General features: G+C 43.5%; 1 protein-coding gene and 1 long non-coding RNA gene across 2 annotated transcripts; one reads left to right on the top strand and one right to left on the bottom strand.

Moving 5' to 3' along the window:
* Positions 1 to 7039: 7039 nt before the first annotated feature.
* LOC310755879 (keratin, type II cytoskeletal 6A-like) lies at positions 7040 to 20932 on the bottom strand. Its single transcript, XM_083599283.1, has 9 exons — positions 20320 to 20932; positions 17547 to 17767; positions 15527 to 15587; positions 15284 to 15379; positions 13997 to 14161; positions 12154 to 12279; positions 11589 to 11809; positions 10125 to 10159; positions 7040 to 8628 (listed from the first exon to the last, which is right to left on the bottom strand). The coding sequence occupies exons 1-9, from the start codon at positions 20833 to 20835 to the stop codon at positions 8363 to 8365; spliced, it is 1707 nt and encodes a 568-aa protein (XP_083455409.1). The 5' UTR covers positions 20836 to 20932; the 3' UTR covers positions 7040 to 8362.
* On the top strand, positions 11675 to 12478 carry LOC310756011. The gene is made up of 2 exons (XR_014544641.1): positions 11675 to 11816; positions 12180 to 12478. It is a non-coding gene; the product is annotated as an uncharacterized lncRNA (long non-coding RNA).
* Positions 20933 to 22139: the final 1207 nt, after the last annotated feature.

Raw genomic sequence — 22139 nt, forward strand, 5'->3', positions numbered from 1 at the left:
ATCTGCATAGGAGCTCTATGGAACCTGGCACATATGGGGTGCTCTGCCTGGGAAGATAAATGTCACATTTCCAAGAACAGGAGAGTATTTGGAGCACTAAAAGGAGTTGAAACACCTCTCCAATTTGTGCTAAACATGCATAATATTCTGCATCTGGGCATACAGGAGCATCTTCGTGTTAGGTAGATAAGGTGTGTACATTGTTGTTGGTTTTTTGGGGGGAGGTGTAGAAATCTGAGTGAGAAGACCCGCTGAAATGAATAGACTTAACTTGATCATGTTCACTAATTTCAGTGTGTCCACTCTGCATAAAACCTAGTCAAATACTACCCACTTTGTTCAGCAATACAGTATATTTCAAGCAAGCAATAACAAACACAGTCTACATGCAATCAATCCTATTACTAAACCGTGTAAGCAATTATATGTTGTTTGATTCATTTCAGTGCTCTAAGATAGCATCCTTGTGCAACAGAGGGCTAATAAATTGTCATTTTTTTAAAAAAGGGTTATTTTGGGGGGTTGTATACCATGTTAATCCTACTCAGAGATTTTATTACAATCAAGAAGTATATACATTTCGTAAAATGAATAAATAAAATGCCTAACTCAAGGCCATTAATTTCTATAAGTCTACTATGATTGGGTTAGCATTGAGGAGTAGGAAGGGGGGGCGACCCACCCCAGGTGTCGTCTCTGAGGGGGGCGACAAAAAGGCACATTGCAGGGGGCTCACCCCCCCCCCCGGTGCACGGCATGGCCATTGCTCCAGGCGCCCATGCAGCTAACTCCGCCAGTGCATTGAGGGAAAGTCTATATTTTTAACACTTTCCCTTTCTTTTCCTCTCTCTTTCTCCAAACTAGTGCAGAGTTTTCCTCATTTTGTTCTGCCCTCTTCTCATTGGGTCCCATGCCTTTCTTTTTAGATTGCGAGTCTGCACAGAGAAATCAGAATTCCCCCTCGATTTTTTGTACCACATCAATACTTAAGCGCTTTTGAAAATACACAATAAATTGATTGTGGAAATGATGGTGATGAATCAGAAATTACAACAGAGATAATCCCGATGTCCTGACTAAGAATGACTTTCTCCGGTTTCTGTGATGAGTGTGTGTAGGTTATCTATTTCCTTTTGGATTGTAAAAATGTCTATGGCTGAATTCTTCATTCCTCTTGTGCTTCAACGTATTGCCACAAAATTGACAAACTTTCCATTTGTCTCACTCCTCTAATCCATACAACATTAGTTAATTTGATCAGGAGACCACCCACATCCCAGGCTGTACATAACCTGTCCATAATAATGATCACATATTTGCATTTTCCAATCCCAGGGCAATGGCTGTCCTTGAAGCTCTTAATAAGTGAGAAAATCTTTCCAAGTTATCTCACATCCTCAAGTATACTGTAGTCAAAAGGAAGGAAGGAAGGAAGGAAGGAAGGAAGGAAGGAAGGAAGGAAGCACACTGGGAGTAGTCCTTTTGGTATCCTGTATCCAATGATAACTTCCAGTTCAATTTCCAACAGATTATTTGTTTGGGGTCATACCCATTCCCAAAATGTGTGTACAGTGGTACCTTGGGTTAGGAACTTAATTTATTCTCGAGGTCCATTCTTAACCTGAAACTGTTCTTAACTTGAGGTACCACTTTAGCTAATGAGGCCTCCTGCTGCCACCGCGCCACCGCTGAGCAATTTCTGTTCTCATCCTGAAGCAAAGTTCTTAACCCAAGGTACTATTTCTAGGTTAGTGGAGTCTGTAACCTGAAGCATCTGTAACCTGAGGTACCACTGTATAAGATTTGCACCAAGTTGACACATTCTCATTAGAAAGCATTCCAGACCCTCCATCTCCCAGAATCTGGCGAGCCTTAAAAGTAGGAGAACAAAGAGCTCAAAGACAGAGGGAACATAGCAGCACCCGTAGAGGAGACGATGAGAATGACGAATGAGGAAGTGGGAGAGACAGGAGGTGGAGATTCACTCTGGACCTGGGTGTTTATGGAAGAGGCTGGGTTCTATAGCCTCTCTTTGTAAAGATTTGGGGGGAAAAGGACGGTAATAAATTTTTCCTTGTCTTTATACTTTCCTGGGCAACCAGCTGGGAGCCGCTGACAGCATCCTGACATCCATTGAGCCTCTCCAAGGGGGATGTAATGGGGGCATCTTTTCCTCCGTTTCCAGTGGGTGAAGAATATATATATATTTATATTGTTTTAAAATTTGACTTCAGGAAATGGGCAAAAGTTTTCTTCTACCTTCATTTCTGCCCTGACAGTTCAAGACCAGCAGGGCACAGAATGCAATGGCTGAGCCACCTCCAAATTCCCCTCCCTGACCTTAGGACTGCAGCTATATTTAGCTACCTGAACTCAACCTGAGTCTCCTGTTTTAAAAGCCATCTTGTTTTAATTGGATTGTTTTATTGTGGGCATTAATTATGGATACTTATATTTTGATATTTTAATGAGATAGTTTTATTGTGCATTTTAATTATGGATGTTTACAGTGAGTTTTAATGTCTGTATAATGGGTTTCTAGACTGACAGCCCTACCCGCAGGCTCCAGGGAACATGTGGAGGACCCTTAGCTCATATCGGCAGCAGAAGTTTTCCATGTACTTTCTTCTTTCTTTGGCGATCCCTCGTAGCCAAGTAAGATTGTCTTCCATAAACACGGTTTTAACAATGAGTCCGTAAGTGACTGTGGAGGCCAATTCCGGATCCACACGTCCTTCCACAGTGGGGACAATTGTTTCCAGGCAGGAGTTGATCATGGTGTGAATTTGCCAAGCGTGCCTTCCTCTTAGCACGTTTCTCCCTTTCGTCCTGAGTTTGAGTTTCTTCAAAACCAATGACACCTTTGGTAAAGGTACACTTAGGGCTCAGCCACACTTCTGGAAAACCTCTCAGGCCCATGATTTTGTGGTGCAGGACAAGCAGAAATATGGTTGAGCCCTTAGTTCTGCAAATGCAGCTCTTGTGTATATGAGGAGGACTGAGGGAGCCCCTGCTCCCTTAATACACATACACTTACCATTATTTTCATAGGACACCATCCTATTTTCCCCCCTAACATGTGAATGGCATTGTCCCAGTGACAATGCTGTCACACCCAACTACAGATGCAAAAAAAAACTAACAACAACCAAGAACATGTAAGTGATTCACTAATTTAAAAAAACAAACAAACAAACAGCAACACTCATTTCCCAGGCCCTGTACCTTAGAGAACACGGAAGGTGTTAAGTCAGCAAGAACCCTATATCAAAAGAAGCCAATGAATCAACTTAGAGATAATGTGTCTCTTGCATCACTGGAGGTAACTGCAGACAACTCCAGATTTTATTATGATTATCAGCCTTAAGGCTCAACCTTGATTTGGATGTTTTGTACCAACCAGTGGAAGAATTGGTAGTATACAAATGCAGATCTACAAGGAGGACATGGAAAGTAACATGCTACTTCTACAAACGAGAGAGAGAGAGAGAGAGAGAGAGAGAGAGAGAGAGAGAGAGAGAGAACTCCTTAGTATATTCCCATTCTTGCCCCCCAGCCCCTCCTTTTCTTCCTTGTTTCCTAAGAAAACTGTAATTCAGACCTTGTGAGTTCACTTAAGGACAACTCAGCCTTCAGCCTCCCTCCCCCTTCTCAATTAGAGAGGCCTTCATTAAGAGCCTCATTAAGAGCCCTGTAAATGCTGTAAATAAATCTGTTAACCTGGTAACACCTATCCTAAAAGGTAAAGGTAAAGGACCCCTGACAGTTAAGTCCAGTTGTGGCCGATTCTGGGGTTGCAGCATTCATCTTGCTTTACTGGCCGAGGGGGCCGACGTTTGTCCACAGACGGTTTTTCCAGATCATGTGGCCAGCATGACTAAGCCGCTTCTGGAGAAATCAGAGCAGCGCACGGAAACGCCGTTTACCTTTCCCGGGAGCGGTACTTATTTATCTACTTGTACTTTGATGTGCTTTCGAACTGCTAGGTTGGCAGGAGCTGGGACCGAGCAACAGGCGCTCACCCTGTCATGGGGATTTGAACCGCCGACCTTCCGATCGGCAAGCCCAGGGCTCAGTGGTTTAACCCACAGCGCATCCCTAACACCTATCCTATGTGCAGCTAAATGCAATAGATGACCTTCAAGTTCAAAAGGCCATTTAGTTTTTAGTTTAGTTTAGTTTAGTTTAGTTTTTAGTTTAGTTTAGTTTTGTTTAGTGTTTCCATAGCTCAAAGGCACTGCAAAAAGCTACACAATGTTCTGCATCCCAGCAATTAAGCTGGCTGAGAAGCCTTTCTTCTCTCTCTCATCAAACCTAGGGCTTCAAGTTGTCCAGAGACAGATAAGGCTTCTTAGAAAATGACAAAACTTCATATTTAGTACTCAAAGATATAGAATGGATTCCACCACTCTTCCCTCCCTGTGCCCCCTCTAATGCCCCCCAAACAATTTTTGGGGTCAGGAGAATCCCCAGAACAATGTGAGGGGAGGAAAGGGGGATAATTCCATCTGTCAAACTGCAATGTTTGCGCTGACACAATGTTCAGTGCAGTATGACATTGAATTCCGCATACACTGTCTTGAAAAATTTACAGATAGGTAGCCGTGTTGGTCTGCCATAGTCAAAACAAAAAAACAAAAAAAAATTGTTGGTATCTGACGAAGTGTGCATGCACACGAAAGCTCATACCAAGAACTAACTTAGTTGGTCTTTAAGGTGCTACTGGAAAGAAATTTTTTTTTGTTTTTTTGTTTTGAAAAATTTATTCAAGATTAATTAGCCATTGATTGACCTTTCCACCTGTTTTCCAAAGCCAATGTACATGTGAAAGTTGCAAATGGAGCTGTCAATTCAATCCCACTCCTCCATTGTTGCTCACGTGGGAGAAAATGAAGAAGACCCATAATCTTATCACAACTAGTGTACACTTCATGTACATAAACATATGTGCACTTACTCATGTTTGTGTAACTTTTGCTTTGCTGTTTGGCAAGAGGACATTCCCTCTGATTTCATTTACTAGGTTTTTTCCTCTATTCCATGGATTGGCAAACTAAGGCCCAGGGGCCGAATCCAGCCCAATCGCCTTCTAAATCCAGCCTGTGGATGGTCCAGAAATCAGTGTGTTTTTACATTAGTAGAATGTGTCCTTTTATTTAAAATGCATCTCTGGCTTATTTGTGGGGCATAGGAATTTGTTCATCCCCCCCAAAAAAAATATATATAGTCCAGCCCCCCACAAGGTCTGAGGGACAGTAGACCGGCCCCCTGCTGGAAAAGTTTGCTGACCCCTGTATTCCATAGTTCTGCTAAGAGAAAATCCAGTGGTTTGTCACTGTCCCATTTTTCTTGCTTCTATCTGATTATCTAACAGAGCAAGAACATTGTGTACTTGGTGTAAAAGGAAACTGAAATCTAGGTTTGCAAAGCCAGTGGGAGGAGTTCCTTGAGGGAAGCCGTACGTCTTTCATTGCTCCTTGTGGGTGGTGGTTAAGCGCTTGGTAGCATAAAGTTACAAAACTAAGGCGAGACACTAGCCGTTCATTTGGCCGTCTCAGCAAAAGGTGAATCAGCATGAGGTTTCCCACTTAAGGGAAGGTCTCCCTTGCATACGCAATCCTGTGCACATGACTCTACTTCAGTCATGCTGCTGCAATCGCAGATGTTCTACCGGGGGTGCCAACTTGAATAAAGTATGTGGGGAGCAGGTAAGCCCCACCCCATATAACTGATCACATGACATGGCACACAAACACCACTTGAATGGAAATGCCCTTCACCTTTGGGGGCCATTTACGCTACAAAGTTTTCCACAAGTTTAACTTTCATGGCTATTCTCGAAAAATCCTGGAAAATGATATTTGAGAGGGTTCTGAAAATTAGGAAGAGAGGGGCAAATTGGATTATTATTGCAATTAAATGGAAACTACCTAATTTGCCCTTTTTTTGAACAGGGTGATTAAAGGGCATTAAGGAATCTGGAGTCACAGACAGGCCAGAGTCCAATGCTTGTGGTCTGTATATGCTCCAGATTAGAAGATCCTCCCGTTGTCAAGCTCTGTGCCATTTGTCAGTCCCTTTCAGTCTATCTTGCCCCATTCCCTCCACCATCAATTCCTTGGCTGCCCTCCCAGTTTTACATCTACCTCCAATTCCCTGCCACCTCCTCCAAAGCCTCCTATTCTGCCATCCCCCTCTAAAGTCCTTTCTCCACCTCCCTCTGCCTTGCTTGGCCTGCTACTGGAAGTTTGGGCTGTGAAGTTCACACCTGCAATGGGCATGGACCCCAACCCCATATTCTGTTCCAGCACAGAATGGAGACACACACACAGAGAGAGAAACTGGCTACTACCCTGTTTCCCCGAAAATAAAACAGTGTCTTGTATTAATTTTTGCTCCCATCGATGCGCTAGGTCTTATTTTCAGGGGATGTCTTATTTTTCCATGAAGAAGAATACGGTACACATTTATTGTCTAATTGTGAGTCAGCCAGACTCCATCAGGGCAGAGCAAGCAGCAGGTGGCAGCTTGTTCTGGTGGCTGCATGGGCTCTCTGATTTAAAGAGACCTGGCACGGCCTGAACAGCTCCAGCTGCGTTGCTGCCAATCAGTGAGCTGCACGGCGGTGCCCACCGCTACTGTCCAGAGGAGTCAGATGCCTTACAGTAGCTTCAGGGGCCTTATATTCCGGGGAGGCCTTATGTTCGGGGGAGGCCTTATTATTGGGGAGGTCTTATTTTCAGGGGATGCCTTATATTACAGCGAGAGGCAAAACTGGAAGTAGGTCTTATTTTCAGGGGATGATTTACTTTCGGGGAAAGACGGTAGAAACTTATGGGAAACCCGCAAGTGCAAGAACACTTTCCTCTCTTGTAATTTGCCACTTCCTGGTATACAGAGACATACTATCTCTCACAATGGAGGCAGAAGAAGGTCATCGTGGCTAGTAGTCATTGAAAGCCTTATCCTCCATCATAAGGCTTTCATGATTACTATCCCAGCATAAAAGCTCTTGGCAAAAACCCAGAAGACACCATTGTTCTCTTCACTTAGAGTTTAATGAGCTGCAAGTGATCACACGCGAGAGGAAAGGAATCACCACCAAAACAAAAAGATTTTCAAGGCCATTACAAAAAGAAAGACAGAATGTGGAGCACAAAGCAGCTAAAGTTAAATCTGGATAAGCCGTCTTGCTTTCAATAGGAATGACTTAAGCATATGCTTAAGCTCTCTCATTGGCGTCAATGGGACTTAAAGGAGTGTAACTGGCAAGGTCACATGCCCCTACCTTTCAGCTGCAGGTATTTTGCATATTCATTTAAGTAAGTAACCATTATGACTCAGCAAAACCACAGGCAGGTAATCACAGGAGAGTAGCTGGAAAGATATTCATTTGTATCAGGGCATTTTTTTTCAGCCAGAACTCTCCAGAACCTCTCAGGTGGGCACCATTGCCATTTAAGAGAATGAGGGAGGGGCTTATGGTGAGTTCCAGCACCTCTTTTTTTCTAGAAAAATAGCACTGATTTGCATGAATGAGCAAAACATGAAGGCTGTGTTCACATAAGCTGTTTTTGATGTAATTCACATTATTTCCTCATCAGGTTTCATTCGGAGGAGTTAGAATGTAGACAAAATAGCAGTACTCTTTAAACGTTATGAGAATCAAATAACCTGACTCCTAGAATTGTTTTCTTGTGTGAACCGTACGTATCCAGCTGTTCCAGGTGTTTCAATCCACCAAAGAGATAAAAGTGTCTCCTCAGTTGAAGCACAGCCAATGAGAATTCTGGGATATCTAGGATAGAGATATTCCTCCTTGTAGAACACAGGGCAGAGTGCTGCTCTACATAAAAGATGTGTGAATGGTACAAAGGCAAGGCACACGTTGCCTAGAATAACCTCTATAGGACTACCTAATACTGTTTGCCCTTGTTCATGCAAACACAGCCTTCACATACACGTCTGTTGACTAGACCTAATTGCGTTAGGGGCATGAAATGTGTCAACAATGAGTTAAGAACAAAGGGTGGGTTACAGACTAAGTTTGGGTTGGGTTGCTTGGGTTGGATACCGACAACATTAGATGAACTAAGGTCCCACTGACATAAAGGAGACAAGTTAGCAATGACAAGTCTCACAGAACTCAATGGTACTTAAGTTCAGCTAACTCAGTCTATATCCCACCCAAACAATGCAAGACTTAAAAAATATTCTGGGAGAGCAGCCATAAGGGCCATAAGGGGCACAGTCCATTTTTCTGAAAGGCGCCAAGATTCTGTTCAGGGTGGCTTTGCAGAGGTCTTCAGAAAAATGGTTCTTCCATCCATGCTGATGTTGTCATCACTGCACCTGTTGCTTCTTATTTCCTGCTTGAAGACTTGATGGAAGTGGAGGATGTAGTGGTCTTTTTCACAATGGTGCCTCCGGAACTATATCCTCCTCCGTATCCTCCGCCGACAGAGCAAGCTCCCCCACCTCCTATGCTGCAAACACCTCTTCCGCTTCCAGAGCTGAATCCACCAAGGCCACCAGATCCTCCTCCATAGCACATTCCACTTCCAAATCCACCTCCAAATCCGCCACCATATCCACCGCCAGAAGTAGTAGAGGAGGAGCCAACCATAGCTAAAAAGGAAGACAACCATGGTTAGCATTGTGGTGGTTTTATGGACTAATGTGGCCAATTAATGCCTGGAATGTAGTTCTCTAGCACTGAGCATGGGGGTGGCGCTATTTCATGTCTGTTCCAGGGCATTCTGTCCCAGGAATGCACCAGCGGAGCATGCAAGCCATCGCCTGAAGAGATGGCAAGTCGCGAAAGAAAGAAAGAAAGAAAGAAAGAAAGAAAGAAAGAAAGAAAGAAGGAAAACTCCCAGCTACTTTGCATCTTAAAATAAGACAAGTGAAGCCTCCAGGGCCAAGGAGTCATCCGTGTGATGAGAGTCAATTGAGAAAGTTTGTGGCATGTAAGGGCTTAAGCGCTGAACTAGAACTAAAGCAGGGAACCTGTGGCCTTCCAAATGTTGCTGAACTCCAGATCCCATCAGCCCTTGCCAGCATGGCCAATCATAGAATCATAGAATCATAGAGTTGGAAGAGACCACAAGGGCCATCGAGTCCAACCCCCTGCCAAGCAGGAAACACCATCAGAGCACTCCTGACATATGGTTGTCAAGCCTCTGCTTAAAGACCTCCAAAGAAGGAGACTCCACCACACTCCTTGGCAGCAGATTCCACTGTCGAACAGCTCTTACTGTCAGGAAGTTCTTCCTAATGTTTAGGTGGAATCTTCTTTCTTGTAGTTTGGAACCATTGCTCCGTGTCCGCTTCTCTGGAGCAGCAGAAAACAACCTTTCTCCCTCCTCTATGTGACACCCTTTTATATATTTGAACATGGCTATCATATCACCCCTTAACCTCCTCTTCTCCAGGCTAAACATGCCCAGCTCCCTTAGCCGTTCCTCATAAGGCATCGTTTCCAGGCCTTTGACCATTTTGGTCAAAGAATGGTCAAGAATGATGGGAGTTACAGTCCAGCAGCAGCTGGAGGGCCACAAGTTCCCCATCCTTGCACTAAAGGGATGCTGGGTTCAAAACGATCCCCATTCAGCCATGAAGTTCATTGGCTTGCTTTGAATGAGTTACAAATGTTATCAACCCATGAGCATGAAGCAATGCAAACCATGGCATCACATACAAAAGATGTTCCCACGTGGTATTTTTGTAACATTTAAAATTGAGGACAGAGAATCCATGGCCCTCCATGTGTTGTTGGACAGCAGCTCCCATCATCCCTGACTTTCTTGAGTTTCAACCTCTTTCTGGCATGTTACTACAGCACACTGGAGTTGCACCAACACAGTTGCATTTGTGGTGGTCAAAAAGTGTTCAGGATAGCGCAATGGGGGATCTTCCACAGCCCTGATTCCACGTTCTGCATCCACAACTTTCCTTCTGTGTCCGTGTTTATGGTGCTTAAGAGCTTGGTGCATATCTACTATGACCACTGTTGTCAAAACCACATCAAGACACAGTGGTGCCAGCGCATGCCATTTTCCAGAGCAGCTGGTTATAGGATAGTGCCACTAATTTTAAAAGTTGAGTACAGAGTCACTACTTACAGATGCTCACGGTGCTCTGACACTCTCCAGACATCCTGTGAAGGAGAGAAAAAACCTGATGTTTAGGCAAGAGATGAGATCCAATTGGGCGTTCATACACAAAATACTGAACATCAATGAACAAATCCTTTGAATCCCTTTGTTGCTTTAATCATCAGGCACTGCGAAAGCGAGTGCTGTGCAGTGCAGAGAGCAGATAGGGTTGGACACAGGAGACCTGGGAGCAGCTGCTTGCTTGGCCATCAAGATCACTAGGGAATAATGTGGGAATGATTGGATAGACAGCCTTCGTTTCAAGAGTCAGGGACACCCTTTCCAGAATTTGCAATTCAGATAGGCATGATCCTTCAGCTCACACTAGCCTGCTACAATTTCCAGTGATTGCTGCAGCTGCACAGTCCACATTGTAAACCTCTCCCAGCACTGGAAGCAGAGGCAACCCCAGAAGAATGATATGCACCTTTGTTTGTGACGTTCCCAACCTCTCTCCACCAGGAGAATTGCTACGTACTTCAAGAATTATTATTATTATTAGTATTAGTATTATTATTATTATTATTATTATTATTATTATTATTTGTAGTAGTAGTAAAAATTGCAGGCGTTCTTTATATGCTTCATATTCTTATTATGACTTATTTTCATTGGATTTTATTGTTGTAAGAGGTATGATCTTTGTTGTTTATTTAGCATTTAGCAATATAGAAAGGGGGTATACAAATTAAAAGTGAAATGAAAATGAAAACATTTGGATAGATGCCTTGGGCAAAGAAAGATGGCAGAGGGCTGGGGTCTAGCTTTGCAGTAAGTAAAGTAACAAAAAACATAACCAGTCTTTTTTAAAAAGAGGAGAGAACCAGCCCCCCCCAAAAAAAAGACCCAGGACTCCAGTAGCCTGAGCCACCCTCTAACAATGTCCCTACTTGCCCTGTTCTTGCCACAACATCCACCTAAACCCTCTCAATCAGGATTTGCACTGCCACAGCCTAACCTCAGCTCTTACCATTCCATCAAGCTTAACCATGGCTTAATCTGAGCCAGACCAGTTCACATGTGTGCACAGTATGCAGTACATCAGGGATGGGCAAACAATGGCCAACCAGATGTTGCTGGACTACAGTTCTCAGCATGGACAACCACCAGGGATGATGGGAGTTGTAGCCCAGCAATGTTTGTAGATCCTATGATTCCCCATCACTGTAGTACATGCTTTCCTCGCCAATGGGTATACATTGCCCACCCTTACATTTCTGATCTCGTGGACCAGCCTTCCCAAGTGGGCTTCAGTCTTGGCACCTCACCTTTTTAGAATTTAACTGCTGGACTCAGTCAAACATTTCATGTCCTTCCCTCCCCCCCCCCAAGAGGAAAGGGGAGCAGTTATGCAATGAAAGCTCCAGTTTGATTTCCTTTTTTTGTCTTCTCTTCAGCAAAGTCCATCTCCTTCCTGTGCATCACACTCACCTGCTCTCCTCTCCTTCCAGCAATTTCCTGTAGGTGGCAATTTCAATATCAAGCGCCAACTTGACATTCATCAGCTCCTGGTACTCCCTCAAGAGACGGGTCATTTCTTCCTTGGCCTTCTGCAGGGCAACCTCCAGTTCATTCAATTTGTCCCTGGCATCCTTGAGGGCCAGCTCACCGCGTTCCTCAGCTTCTGCAATGGAAGCCTGCAGCTTCTCACACTGAAAGGCATTCAAAAAACTGATTATTGAAATATCATTTTTATTTTTAATACCAGCAGCACCATTCCTCCTGGATGCAGCGGCCCCCTACATCCACTGGGAACCGTTTGTGAGTGCCGTATTTTTTTTTTTTGAAGTGCAAGGTCAGGAGGTAACACCCAAACAAAGAGGCCATCCTACTTCAGCCTGATACCTCTTGGCTTGCCTTTAGTTGTGTTACTAAATGAATTGCTGCAGTTAAGACAACAGCACAGGACTAAGATGACCAGAGTGTGAAATTCCAATAAAAATCTCTGCCCCCCTCCACCCTCGGGTTAATCTTGCATATATTCCTCCAGCCTTACCTGCTTCTTCACATTATCTATTTCAGATCGTATCCTCTGAATCATCCGGTTCAGTTCAGAGATCTCGGCCTTGGTGTCACGGAGACTGTCACCGTGTTTCCCAGCAGTTTGCTGCAGCTCCTCATACTGGTATTCAGAAAGAAGAAAGGGGTCAAATTGTGTTATGTCAGAGAAGATAAATCTTCTTCAAACAAAAACCCAGCTGAGCAATGGCTCAGGTTTTGCCAAACCCTCTGACACCCTTCCAAGGTTGTCCCCAAAAAAGAAAGGAGTGATTTTGCAATTCTTGGTGGACTAGCCTGATTAAAAGCTTACCTACAAGTGATTTTGAAGCAATATTGGTAGATTACTAGCCAGTTTCCAGTGGACAACATAGCACCTTGGGGAAGGGCAAGAGCTCAGTGGTAGAACATATACTTTGGATGTGGAAGGTCCTAGGATCACTCCCAGGATCTACATATAGGGCTGGGGAAGTCTATGAACCAGGCGTGGGGAAACTGTGACCATCCAAATGTTGTTGGACTACAACTCCCCGCATCGCTGATCACTGGCCCTGCTGGCTGGGTCTGGTGAAAGTTGGACTCCAATAGCACCTGGAGGGCCACAAGTTCTCCACCCCTGCTGTAAGCCCCAGAGAGTTGCTGCCACTCTGTGTAGACAATACTCAATCAGTCTTGAAGAAACCAGAGGCCTTTCTTCTGGGCATTGTCGGCCAATTGGTGCCAAAGAAGGACAGAACTTTTTTTACGTACGCTACAACAGCAGCAAGAATACTTATAGCAAAGTATTGGAAGACACAAGATTTACCCACTTTGGAAGAATGGCAGATGAAGATGATGGACTATATGGGACTGGCAGAAATGACTGGCAGAATCCGGGACCAGGGAGAAGAGGCGGTGGAAGAAGATTGGAAGAAATTTAAAGACTATTTACAGAAATATTGCAAAATGTTAGAATGATGTTGGATAGAAATTAAGTGGTTTCCAGCTGTAATGCTTTAAGAATATGGAAGAAGGGTATAATTAGGTAAAAAAAAAATAACTAAAATGGTGTTGGATTGGAAATAAGTGGTATTGGCAACAAAGTTAATAAGAATATGCAAAAATGAATTGATAATGGATGAAAATACTGAGTTATAAAATGTTAAGTTATAGAGATAAGATAAATGAAAGAGGGTAAGGATTTGCTGATTTGATTATTTAAATGGGAATACAAGAAGGGGAGGTGTGAGGAAGTCAAAGAAACAAGCAAATGAGTTTTATGTTATGAAAAATAATTGTTTTTAATTTTTCTTGTTTTTTTCTGTATGTTTTACTTATCTTTTTATTTATATTTTTTATTTTTTTTATTATGTGTTTTTGTATATTTGTCTTTGTAAAATCTTAATAAATATTTCTTAAAAAAAAAAAGACAATACTCAATCAAATGAGCCAATGGTCGGAGCAACTATAAGGCAGCTGCCTATGTTCCAACTGCTGTTTGCTGGGCTTCTTTGCAAATAATGGGGGCCTTTAGCCTGTTCCAGCAAAGCACTACATTGTATGTTCATAAGCATACTCAAGACCACTTCATTCAGGGTTGCTGTGGCTCAACTGGCAGATTTTTGAACCAGCACTCTTGCTTTGCAAATGTAAAATACATTGGAAAACCATGGTCATTCTATTTAAAATAAAGCAAAGCACACGGAGCTGAAGTCGGATCACTCCTAGTTTAATACATTGCCTTGTGTGCATTTGGCCTTTCCCATTAATGAACAACAAGAGTTTCTTTGATTGTTTGGATTTGGTTTTCACTCAAGGAGGTCATTTTAGACTGGCAAGGCTTGATAGGCCTGAGAACTCACCTTGGACTGGTACCAAGACTCTGCTTCTGCTCGGCTCTTCTGAGCAATTTCTTCGTACTGAGCTTTGACCTCTGCAATGATGCTGTCCAAGTCCAGATTCCGGTTGTTGTCCATTTGGAGGACAACTGAGGTGTCAGAAACGGTCTGCTGCATCTGGCTCAATTCCTGCCAAAGAAATCGATTTACTGATTTTTGTAAGCTGCCATGGGAGTCCATTTGGTTAAAGTGTAGAGTACATCTACCTTAAATAAATAAATATGTAGACAGCGCCATGGTCACATCATGTTTTTTCACCATAAATGTTGATTTTATCACTTACCTCTCCCCTTAGTAGAGGCATCTGTCTATTTTTTTTCTAAAGGTGACTAATGGATGTGGTAGTCCATATTGGCACACCCGCAAAAGGTCTGTCCTTCTAAAAACTATGCTTAGAACTTTCTGGCATCCCAAAAGCTGGACATGAAAATTAGCTGTTATAATACAGTGGTACCTCAGGTTAAGAACTTAATTCGTTCTCGGAGGTCCGTTCTTAACCTGAAACCGTTCTTAACCTGAGACATGCTTTTGCTAATGGGGCCTCCTGCTGCCGCTGCACCGCTGGCATGCGATTTCTGTTCTTATCCTGGGGCAAAGTTCTTAACCTGGAGCAACCACTTCCTGGTTAGTGGAGTTTGTAACCCAAAGCATCTGGAACCCAAGGTACCACTGTACACTAGTCAAATTGCTGTCATAACAGCAGACGATGTTGCGTGCAAGTGGATTTATGCATTGCAAGGATGTCTTATGGAGAGGATGCAATGCACTTTTGCACCTTCTGCAGAGCAATGAAGAACATAAAAGATTTCCCATTATAGTGAATGGGAAAACTGTGAGCTTCATTTTAGACAGAGTAGCTCAGGAGATGGATTACAGATCAAAGCGGAGACAGCACAGAGTGACTCAGAAGCAGACTGGAATTTTTACAAGCACACAGGTAGAAGGGGAAACTTAGGGCCTGTGCACACCCCTAATACTTAATTAAGCAATGTGACACCCAAAACAGGTAGTCATCAGATACAGAATAATTTCCTAATCTAACATTTTAGACTAGCCTAATTTTCATAACAGCAATCCCAACTCTTTTACATATGCTTCCATTACCTCTCTAATCTCCACCCCTCATTTCCATATCTCTTCCTCCAGTTGCCATTTCCCAAATGACTCTCTACTTGTCACTCACTCTTAACTCCACCCCAAAATTCGCATCACTCTAGTGTTCTCCCAGGAGGTCACAAAAAGACTACTTACAGCGTCGTACAAGCATCTCAAGAAGTTGATTTCATCTGTCAAGGAGTCCAGTTTCGCCTGCAATTCTACTTTGTTCATGTAAGCAGCATCCACATCCTGAAGGAAAGGACAGAGAGAAGTTCATATTTTGCACACAGTGATGGAGGCAAACACACACAAACAGTTCTTCTAAATACCAGTATGTGAATATCAACTTGCACCTCTGAATCACTGCAAAGGAGCCAGGAAAAGTGGCACACTTACCTTTTTCAAGAGCACAAAGTCATTTTCTGCTGCCGTGCGCTTGTTAATTTCTTCCTCATATCTGGTCAGTGCAAAGAAAGAACATCAGGTTTAAATACTTTTCTATTTGCACAGTTTTGTGTGTCTTTTCCAACATCTACCTACACTCCCCAATTTCTTGTTAAAAAAAGGTCCAATTTCTTTTAAGAAACTAAAATCTTGGATGCAGAAAATAATAAAATAGAAGTAATATTTGAAATATTGCTTTGTTATTCCACAGCATTGTTTAATTAAAAAATCTTGGTCCGGAATTTTTTAAAAGAAAATCTAGATCAAGAGGGGGTAGGGTTGAGCAAAGGACATCTAGCCCTGCCTTTTTGTTTCTAGATTTTCTTAACAGTCAAAGGCCTTGTGAATTTGCTTGGCCTGCAAGTGAAAGAGAATTACCAATCCCCAATTTTGTGGGTTACTTGATATCCTACGTTTATAACTCACAGAACATTCCTCATTGTTTCCATTCTTCAGACACTGTCCTCTGCCAAGAGGCATTCTACATTCTTTGGCATCAGACAAACAAAGATTCTGTTGAACACCATCCTGATTTACAACATACTTTCCTGGCTCAAGAGTTTATTAAATTACAGTACCTATTTTCAAGTGCCACCAAAGGCATACCTTAGGGCTGCCCAATGGATCAGTTTGTCAGAATTCAAGCTGTGGGTCACCATTTTTGCTAGGATTTACAGCAGACATAGCCAGTGTGGTGCCTTCCTGGTGTTTTGAGCTACAATTCCCATCAGCCTCAGCTAGCATGGCCAATGGTTAAGGAATATGGAGGTTTTAGTGTACAACATGTGTACAAGCACACGGTATTCCCTGCCCAATTATAGCGTAGTGTAATCATGTTACTGGACTTCATTGAGTCTTGAGCAATGAAAAGCAAAAACAATTTGTAAAATCATATATTTCAATGTTAGGAGTTATTGGAAATCAACCATAGTTCTTCACCTTAGCTGCAATAATTATAAAGGTGCAAAGAGCCCAAAAAAGATACAATCACATGATTTTACCAATAAAACCTTTAAAAATCCCCTGGTTACTCTGTACATCACACAGGATGTATACTATGTTCATGAGTCATCTCATATATAACAGTGAATCAGATCATTCAGTGTGATATAGTAAGTAGACCATGGAGATTCAAATTCAACTCCACATTCCGCTCAATGAATGATCTAGGGAAGGTCTCACAGATAATTTGGGAACATAAAATAGAATAATCCCTTTCTAAATCCATCAGATTTCTACCAGGGTCAAATTCAAGAGGAAGTTAGGTCCTGCCAGAAGCATGACACCATGATCAAATTGCGACTTCTCACTGGCACTGAACATTCATTGTTGAGTGCCAAAGCTAAGAGGAAAACCAAACACACACACATCTGAGGCCTTCTGTACTCTATCTAATTGTGGGTATATATGCTTTTGTTTTGGGACGCGGGTGGCGCTGTGGGTAAAACCTCAGCGCCTAGGACTTGCCGATCGCATGGTCGGCGGTTCGAATCCCTGCGGCGGGGTGCGCTCCCGTTGCTCGGTCCCAGCGCATGCCAACCTAGCAGTTCGAAAGCACCCCCGGGTGCAAGTAGATAAATAGGGACCGCTTTATAGCGGGAAGGTAAACGGCGTTCCGTGTGCTGCTCTGGTGCCAGTTCGCCAGATGCATCTTGTCACGCTGGCCACGTGACCCGGAAGTGTCTGCGGACAGCGCTGGCTCCCGGCCTCTAGAGTGAGATGAGTGCACAACCCTAGAGTCTGTCAAGACTGGCCCATACGGGCAGGGGTACCTTTACCTTTTATGCTTTTGTTTAAAAGAAATAAATAAATTGAAAGTTAATATTTCTATTTTCTGTCATCCTAGCATCAGCAAAAGGCCAGGTCTGGCTTTTCAAATAGGTAGTCTGGACCTGGCCCATCCACCTTCAATTGCACCGGCGGGAAAGATTGTTTATTGATTCCCAATTCTTTTGGTTCTATAATCCCTTACTTGTTCTTGTAATCCTCCACAAGATCTTGGAAGTTCTTCAGCTCTGATTCCAGGCCTCTCCTCTCATTCTGAAGACACTCAAGCTGCTTCCTGAGGTTGTTGATATAGACCTCAAAGAACTGATCAAGGTTCTTTTGACCAATGCCAGTCCCTTGGCCCTGCTCTTGCAAGAGTTTCCACTTGGTCTCCAGAACCTTATTCTGCTGCTCTAGGAAACGGACCTGAACCAAACAAAGAATAAGGGTGGAGAAAGAAAGGGTTATGATCATGTACTCTAATTGCCTTTAAAGGGGAGGGCAGTTCCTGGGGTGAATCACTATTCCTGTTCTGTCCCTGTTTTGGTTTTTTGAAGAGTTTGGTGTTCCTTTTTAAAAAAAAATAATAATGATGCTAATGTGAATTTCTATAGAGCAAGCTTTCTCTTCTCTGCTTCTTTGAAGCTAAATAATAGAATCATAGAATTGTAGAGCTGGAAGGAACCCTAAAGACCATCTAGTTCAACCCCCTGCAAAGCAGGAACATGCAGCTGTCCCATACGGGGACTGAACCTGCAACCTTGGCATTATCAGCACCACGCTCTAACTAACAATGTCAAAAGAGACTGCCATGTATTAACATAATACATGCATATGTAGAGAAGCCTTCACCAAGCTGATATCCTCCAGATGCTCTAATTCAATACTCCCACCCACTCCCAGCTGTGCTGGCTGGGGATGATGGGAGTTGTAGTTCAGGACATCTGGAAGGCACCAAGTTGTCCAAGGTTGGCAGTGGCATAATGCGCATCCTGCTATTTCAAAGGTTGCAGTTGGTTAAGCTTAATTTTGAAATGTAGGTAATATATTACAGGAGACAAGTCAGGCTGTTTTAGCATATCTTTAACCAGAAGAACGAGCTTACTGCTTAACTTTGGGATAATGCAGAATCAATGGACGCACATACATCAAGCAAAGAATAGTGGCGACAGCGGTGTTTTAGCAGTGCTCCTGAGCTAGCAATAGGTACGGCTGCAGGCACAAAATGAGTATCCCTCTTTTCATCTTTAAAATAGTGGAGGAAATTTATTAACCTTCAGGGCTGGAGAGAAGATGGTGTCAACAAACCTCTCCCTCCAGTGCCAGCAAATTGACAGGATAGAGAACAACACCTGCCCATTGTCTCATTACTGTTAATGGCTCTGTTCCACTCAGGCTCATGCGCAAAGCTACAGGAGCCACATTAAAGCCACTTTCAGTTATGCCACATGTGATCTGACCCAGCCTTCACAGTTTCCTTCTAAAGAATCATAGAATCATAGAATCATAGAATCATAGAGTTGGAAGAGACCACAAGGGCCATCGAGTCCAACCCCCTGCCAAGCAGGAAACACCATCAGAGCACTCCTGACATATGGTTGTCAAGCCTCTGCTTAAAGACCTCCAAAGAAGGAGACTCCACCACACTCCTTGGCAGCAAATTCCACTGTCGAACAGCTCTTACTGTCAGGAAGTTCTTCCTAATGTTTAGGTGGAATCTTTTTTCTTGTAGTTTGGATCCATTGCAAGAGCCCTGCTCCTTCTCATACAAGCCAGGCTGCCCTTGCTTTCTGGAGATGAGGATGTGGCCACTGCCAGTATAATGATGAGGGTGTGACCATCACCTTCTGGGCTTTTAAAGCATCCAGGTATTCTTCACATTGCTCAACTCCTGGATAACTGAAACCACAGCAACGGGTGCTGGATTCTGACCAGTGTCCTCTTATGGAGTACTGGACATGGCCATTAGTCCAAACTTGCCTGCTGATGTTGCTTTCTCCTAACACCACTTATGTTCTCCTAACACCACTTATGCATCTCCTTCCTCCATTCTAGGCTTTCCTTTGCATTGCCCACAAGCAGGGAGACCTTCCAGTTGCGTGTTCTGTACTGCAGCCACTACATTTTAGCCTCCCCAAGACCCTTGAGTCACAACAGGTGGCTGAGGGATGCAATGAGGAGGTGACCAGAAAAGGAAATAAGAAGGAACAAGGATTTGTTGCATCACCGATGCACGTATGATGCAGGTCAGCTGTACATTCAATGCACATCTAACGCCCTCAGTTTAGTGGGATTCAAAATAGCTTCTACCCTTTCCTATCTGTAGGGTCACTAAAGGATCAACATGGTAGTTTCTGGGTATTGGTCCAGGATTGTCCTGGGGAAGAAACATATGCCCACCTTTTCCCAGATTATCTTTCACTGCTTACTGATTAGTACTGACAACATTATGCAAATGGGCATCTCAATAGTACATATTTGCACAGGTCATACCCCCAGGGCATCCGGAGAAGTATAGTTCTGTAATGGGGAAGGATCTCTGAGAATAAGCATCTGCTTCACCAAACTGCAGTAACCAGAATCCTTTGTAGGGAGCCACGGCAGTTACATTGGTACACATTTTTAGGAGAAACTTTCGCCATATATATATTCAATTCTGTTCCTATTTACTTGAAACACTCAGGACTGGAATACCCTTGGGGACTCACATTTGACCACCCCTCCATGAAGTATACAGGTTAAATAGAAAACCTCTTGATTTGAGATTTTGTAACAAGGGAAATTAAAAAGAATCATAACAAAACTGGCAAAATAACGCTTTTGAAATGGCTTCACATTTTTCAGCCTTGAAATTCATTGTTCTTGTTGTTTTAAAAAAATACAAATCAGACCAGATCTGATAGACATAATACTAAGTACAGACACAAGACAAAAAGCCCTCATACTGAAAAACAAAAAGGAAAGAGAAATCATTTCACCTTGTCGATGAAGGAGGCAAACTTGTTGTTGAGGGTCTTGATCTGCTCCCTTTCTTCAGTCCTCACTTTTTGGATCTCGGGGTCTATCTCCAGGTTGAGGGGCTGCAGGAGGTGCTGGTTGATGGTCACCTCTTTGATGCCTCCAGGTGGGCATCCTGGGAATGGAGGGCAGATTGCAAGTCCGCCTGGACCGCCAAAGCCACCGCCAAAGCCACCGCCAAGGCCACCACCAGCTCCAAAGCCCCCAGCCCCTTGGCCACAGGCGCCACCAAAACCCCCGCCAAAGCCACCGCCACCATATCCACCATAGGAGATTCTCTTGCTGCCCCCCATGTTATGCAGGCTCCTGCTGCCAAAGCCACCACCTCCGCCTCCGCTACGGACATTACATCCACGGGACATGGAAGCAGTGTTGAAGCTGACTTTGTTTCCACCCCCAAAGCAGACAGAGCTGGAACTGAAACCCTTGTTCTGAAACCCTCCTCCAATGCTCCGGGCACAGGACTGGCGAGACATGGCTAGAGGAGAGGTTGTCTTGCTGGTAGTGTAAGGAGTGATGTTCCAAGAAAGAGTTCCCAGTAATGAATGAGACTGAGCCCCTCTGGCAGGAGGGAGGAAGAGCTACCTTTTTATCCATTCGGAGAGTTGGCTGGGTGACAGGGGAGTGGAGGAAAAAAAGTAGTCATTTTTTTATATTGTATTCTTGAGCTTAGGTGTGCTTGGCACCCTCCCTCTTGCTCTGTGCCAGAAACTGACCTTCCCTGAAACACACCCCAAAGAGCTGGAGAAGAACCGGCAGCTTGACAGTGAACTCCTGGCGACCCCAGATTACCTGCATCACCCTTCTGTCAACTAAGACTAGATTTCTCTGTGAGCCTTGCCTGAATGGCAGGGCATGGCAGGTTCCCTTGACATTCTTTTGCCCTGCAGGGAAAATAATCCCCTGGCTGAGATATCCCCATCACTCCCTTTTCTGAAACTTGATGGCAGATGGTTCCTTTCAGAGGGTTCCAAAATTAACCTTCTGACATGCAGGGTTCACTTTTTAAAAAAAACACACACCCACAATTGCACCACACATCTGGGCATTTCTTCTTGGAATAAAAGAAATAAATCCAACATCAAATCTGACTTTCAGATTTCTCAAAGGGGCGGGAGGTTGGGTAGAGAAAAAGACACTTCCTCAATCTGAAACGCCAAATAAATGACAATATTCAGCCAAGCAGGAAAGAACGTGTAGCTTGCAAGGCCTCTTGTGGGCTTTACAACATTTTTATCCAGCTCTTCCTCCAAGGAGCTCAAGGTGGCATGTTTGATTCTTTTCTCCCCTCAGTCACTTTTATTTTCAAAGCAATCATTCATTCATTCACGGTGTATATTTATTCTTTATTTTACAATGTTATATCCCATCTTTCTTTTAGCACGATTATCTATATAGCTCTAGCAGTGTGCATGTCACTTTGCAGAAATAAATAATAATAATAACAACAACAATAATAATAATAATAATAATAATAATAATAATAATAATTTATATCCCGCCCTCCCCAGCCGAAGCCAGGCTCAGAGCGGCTAACAACAGTAAAATAATACAGCATTCTAAAATCATTTCATTATAAAATCAGTTCAAATCAAATTAATGGCAACCATTGGGCTAGAGTTCTGTGAGAATTACCGAAGGAGGGGGTCAGGCTGTGCCCTGGCCAAAGGCCTGGTGGAACAGCTCTGTCTTGCAGGCCCTGCAGAAAGATGTCAGGTCCCGCAGGGCCCTAGTCTCTTGTGACAGAGCATTCCACCAGATTGGAGCCACAGCCGAAAAA

This window comes from Podarcis filfolensis, assembly GCF_964270895.1.
Source record: "Podarcis filfolensis genome assembly, chromosome: 2".
NCBI classification, from domain to species: domain Eukaryota; kingdom Metazoa; phylum Chordata; class Lepidosauria; order Squamata; family Lacertidae; genus Podarcis; species Podarcis filfolensis.

Excerpts from the sequence above, each read along its gene's own strand:
- LOC310755879 (XM_083599283.1), bottom strand. The coding sequence starts at position 20,835 with ATGTCTCGCCAGTCCTGTGCCCGGAGCATTGGAGGAGGGTTTCAGAAC. Across the intron at positions 14,162-15,283 it reads TGAGATGCTTGTACGACGCT|GAATTGAGCCAGATGCAGCA; the intron begins GTAAGTAGTCTT and ends TTTCTTTGGCAG. Across the intron at positions 12,280-13,996 it reads AGTCTTGGTACCAGTCCAAG|TATGAGGAGCTGCAGCAAAC; the intron begins GTGAGTTCTCAG and ends TCTGAATACCAG.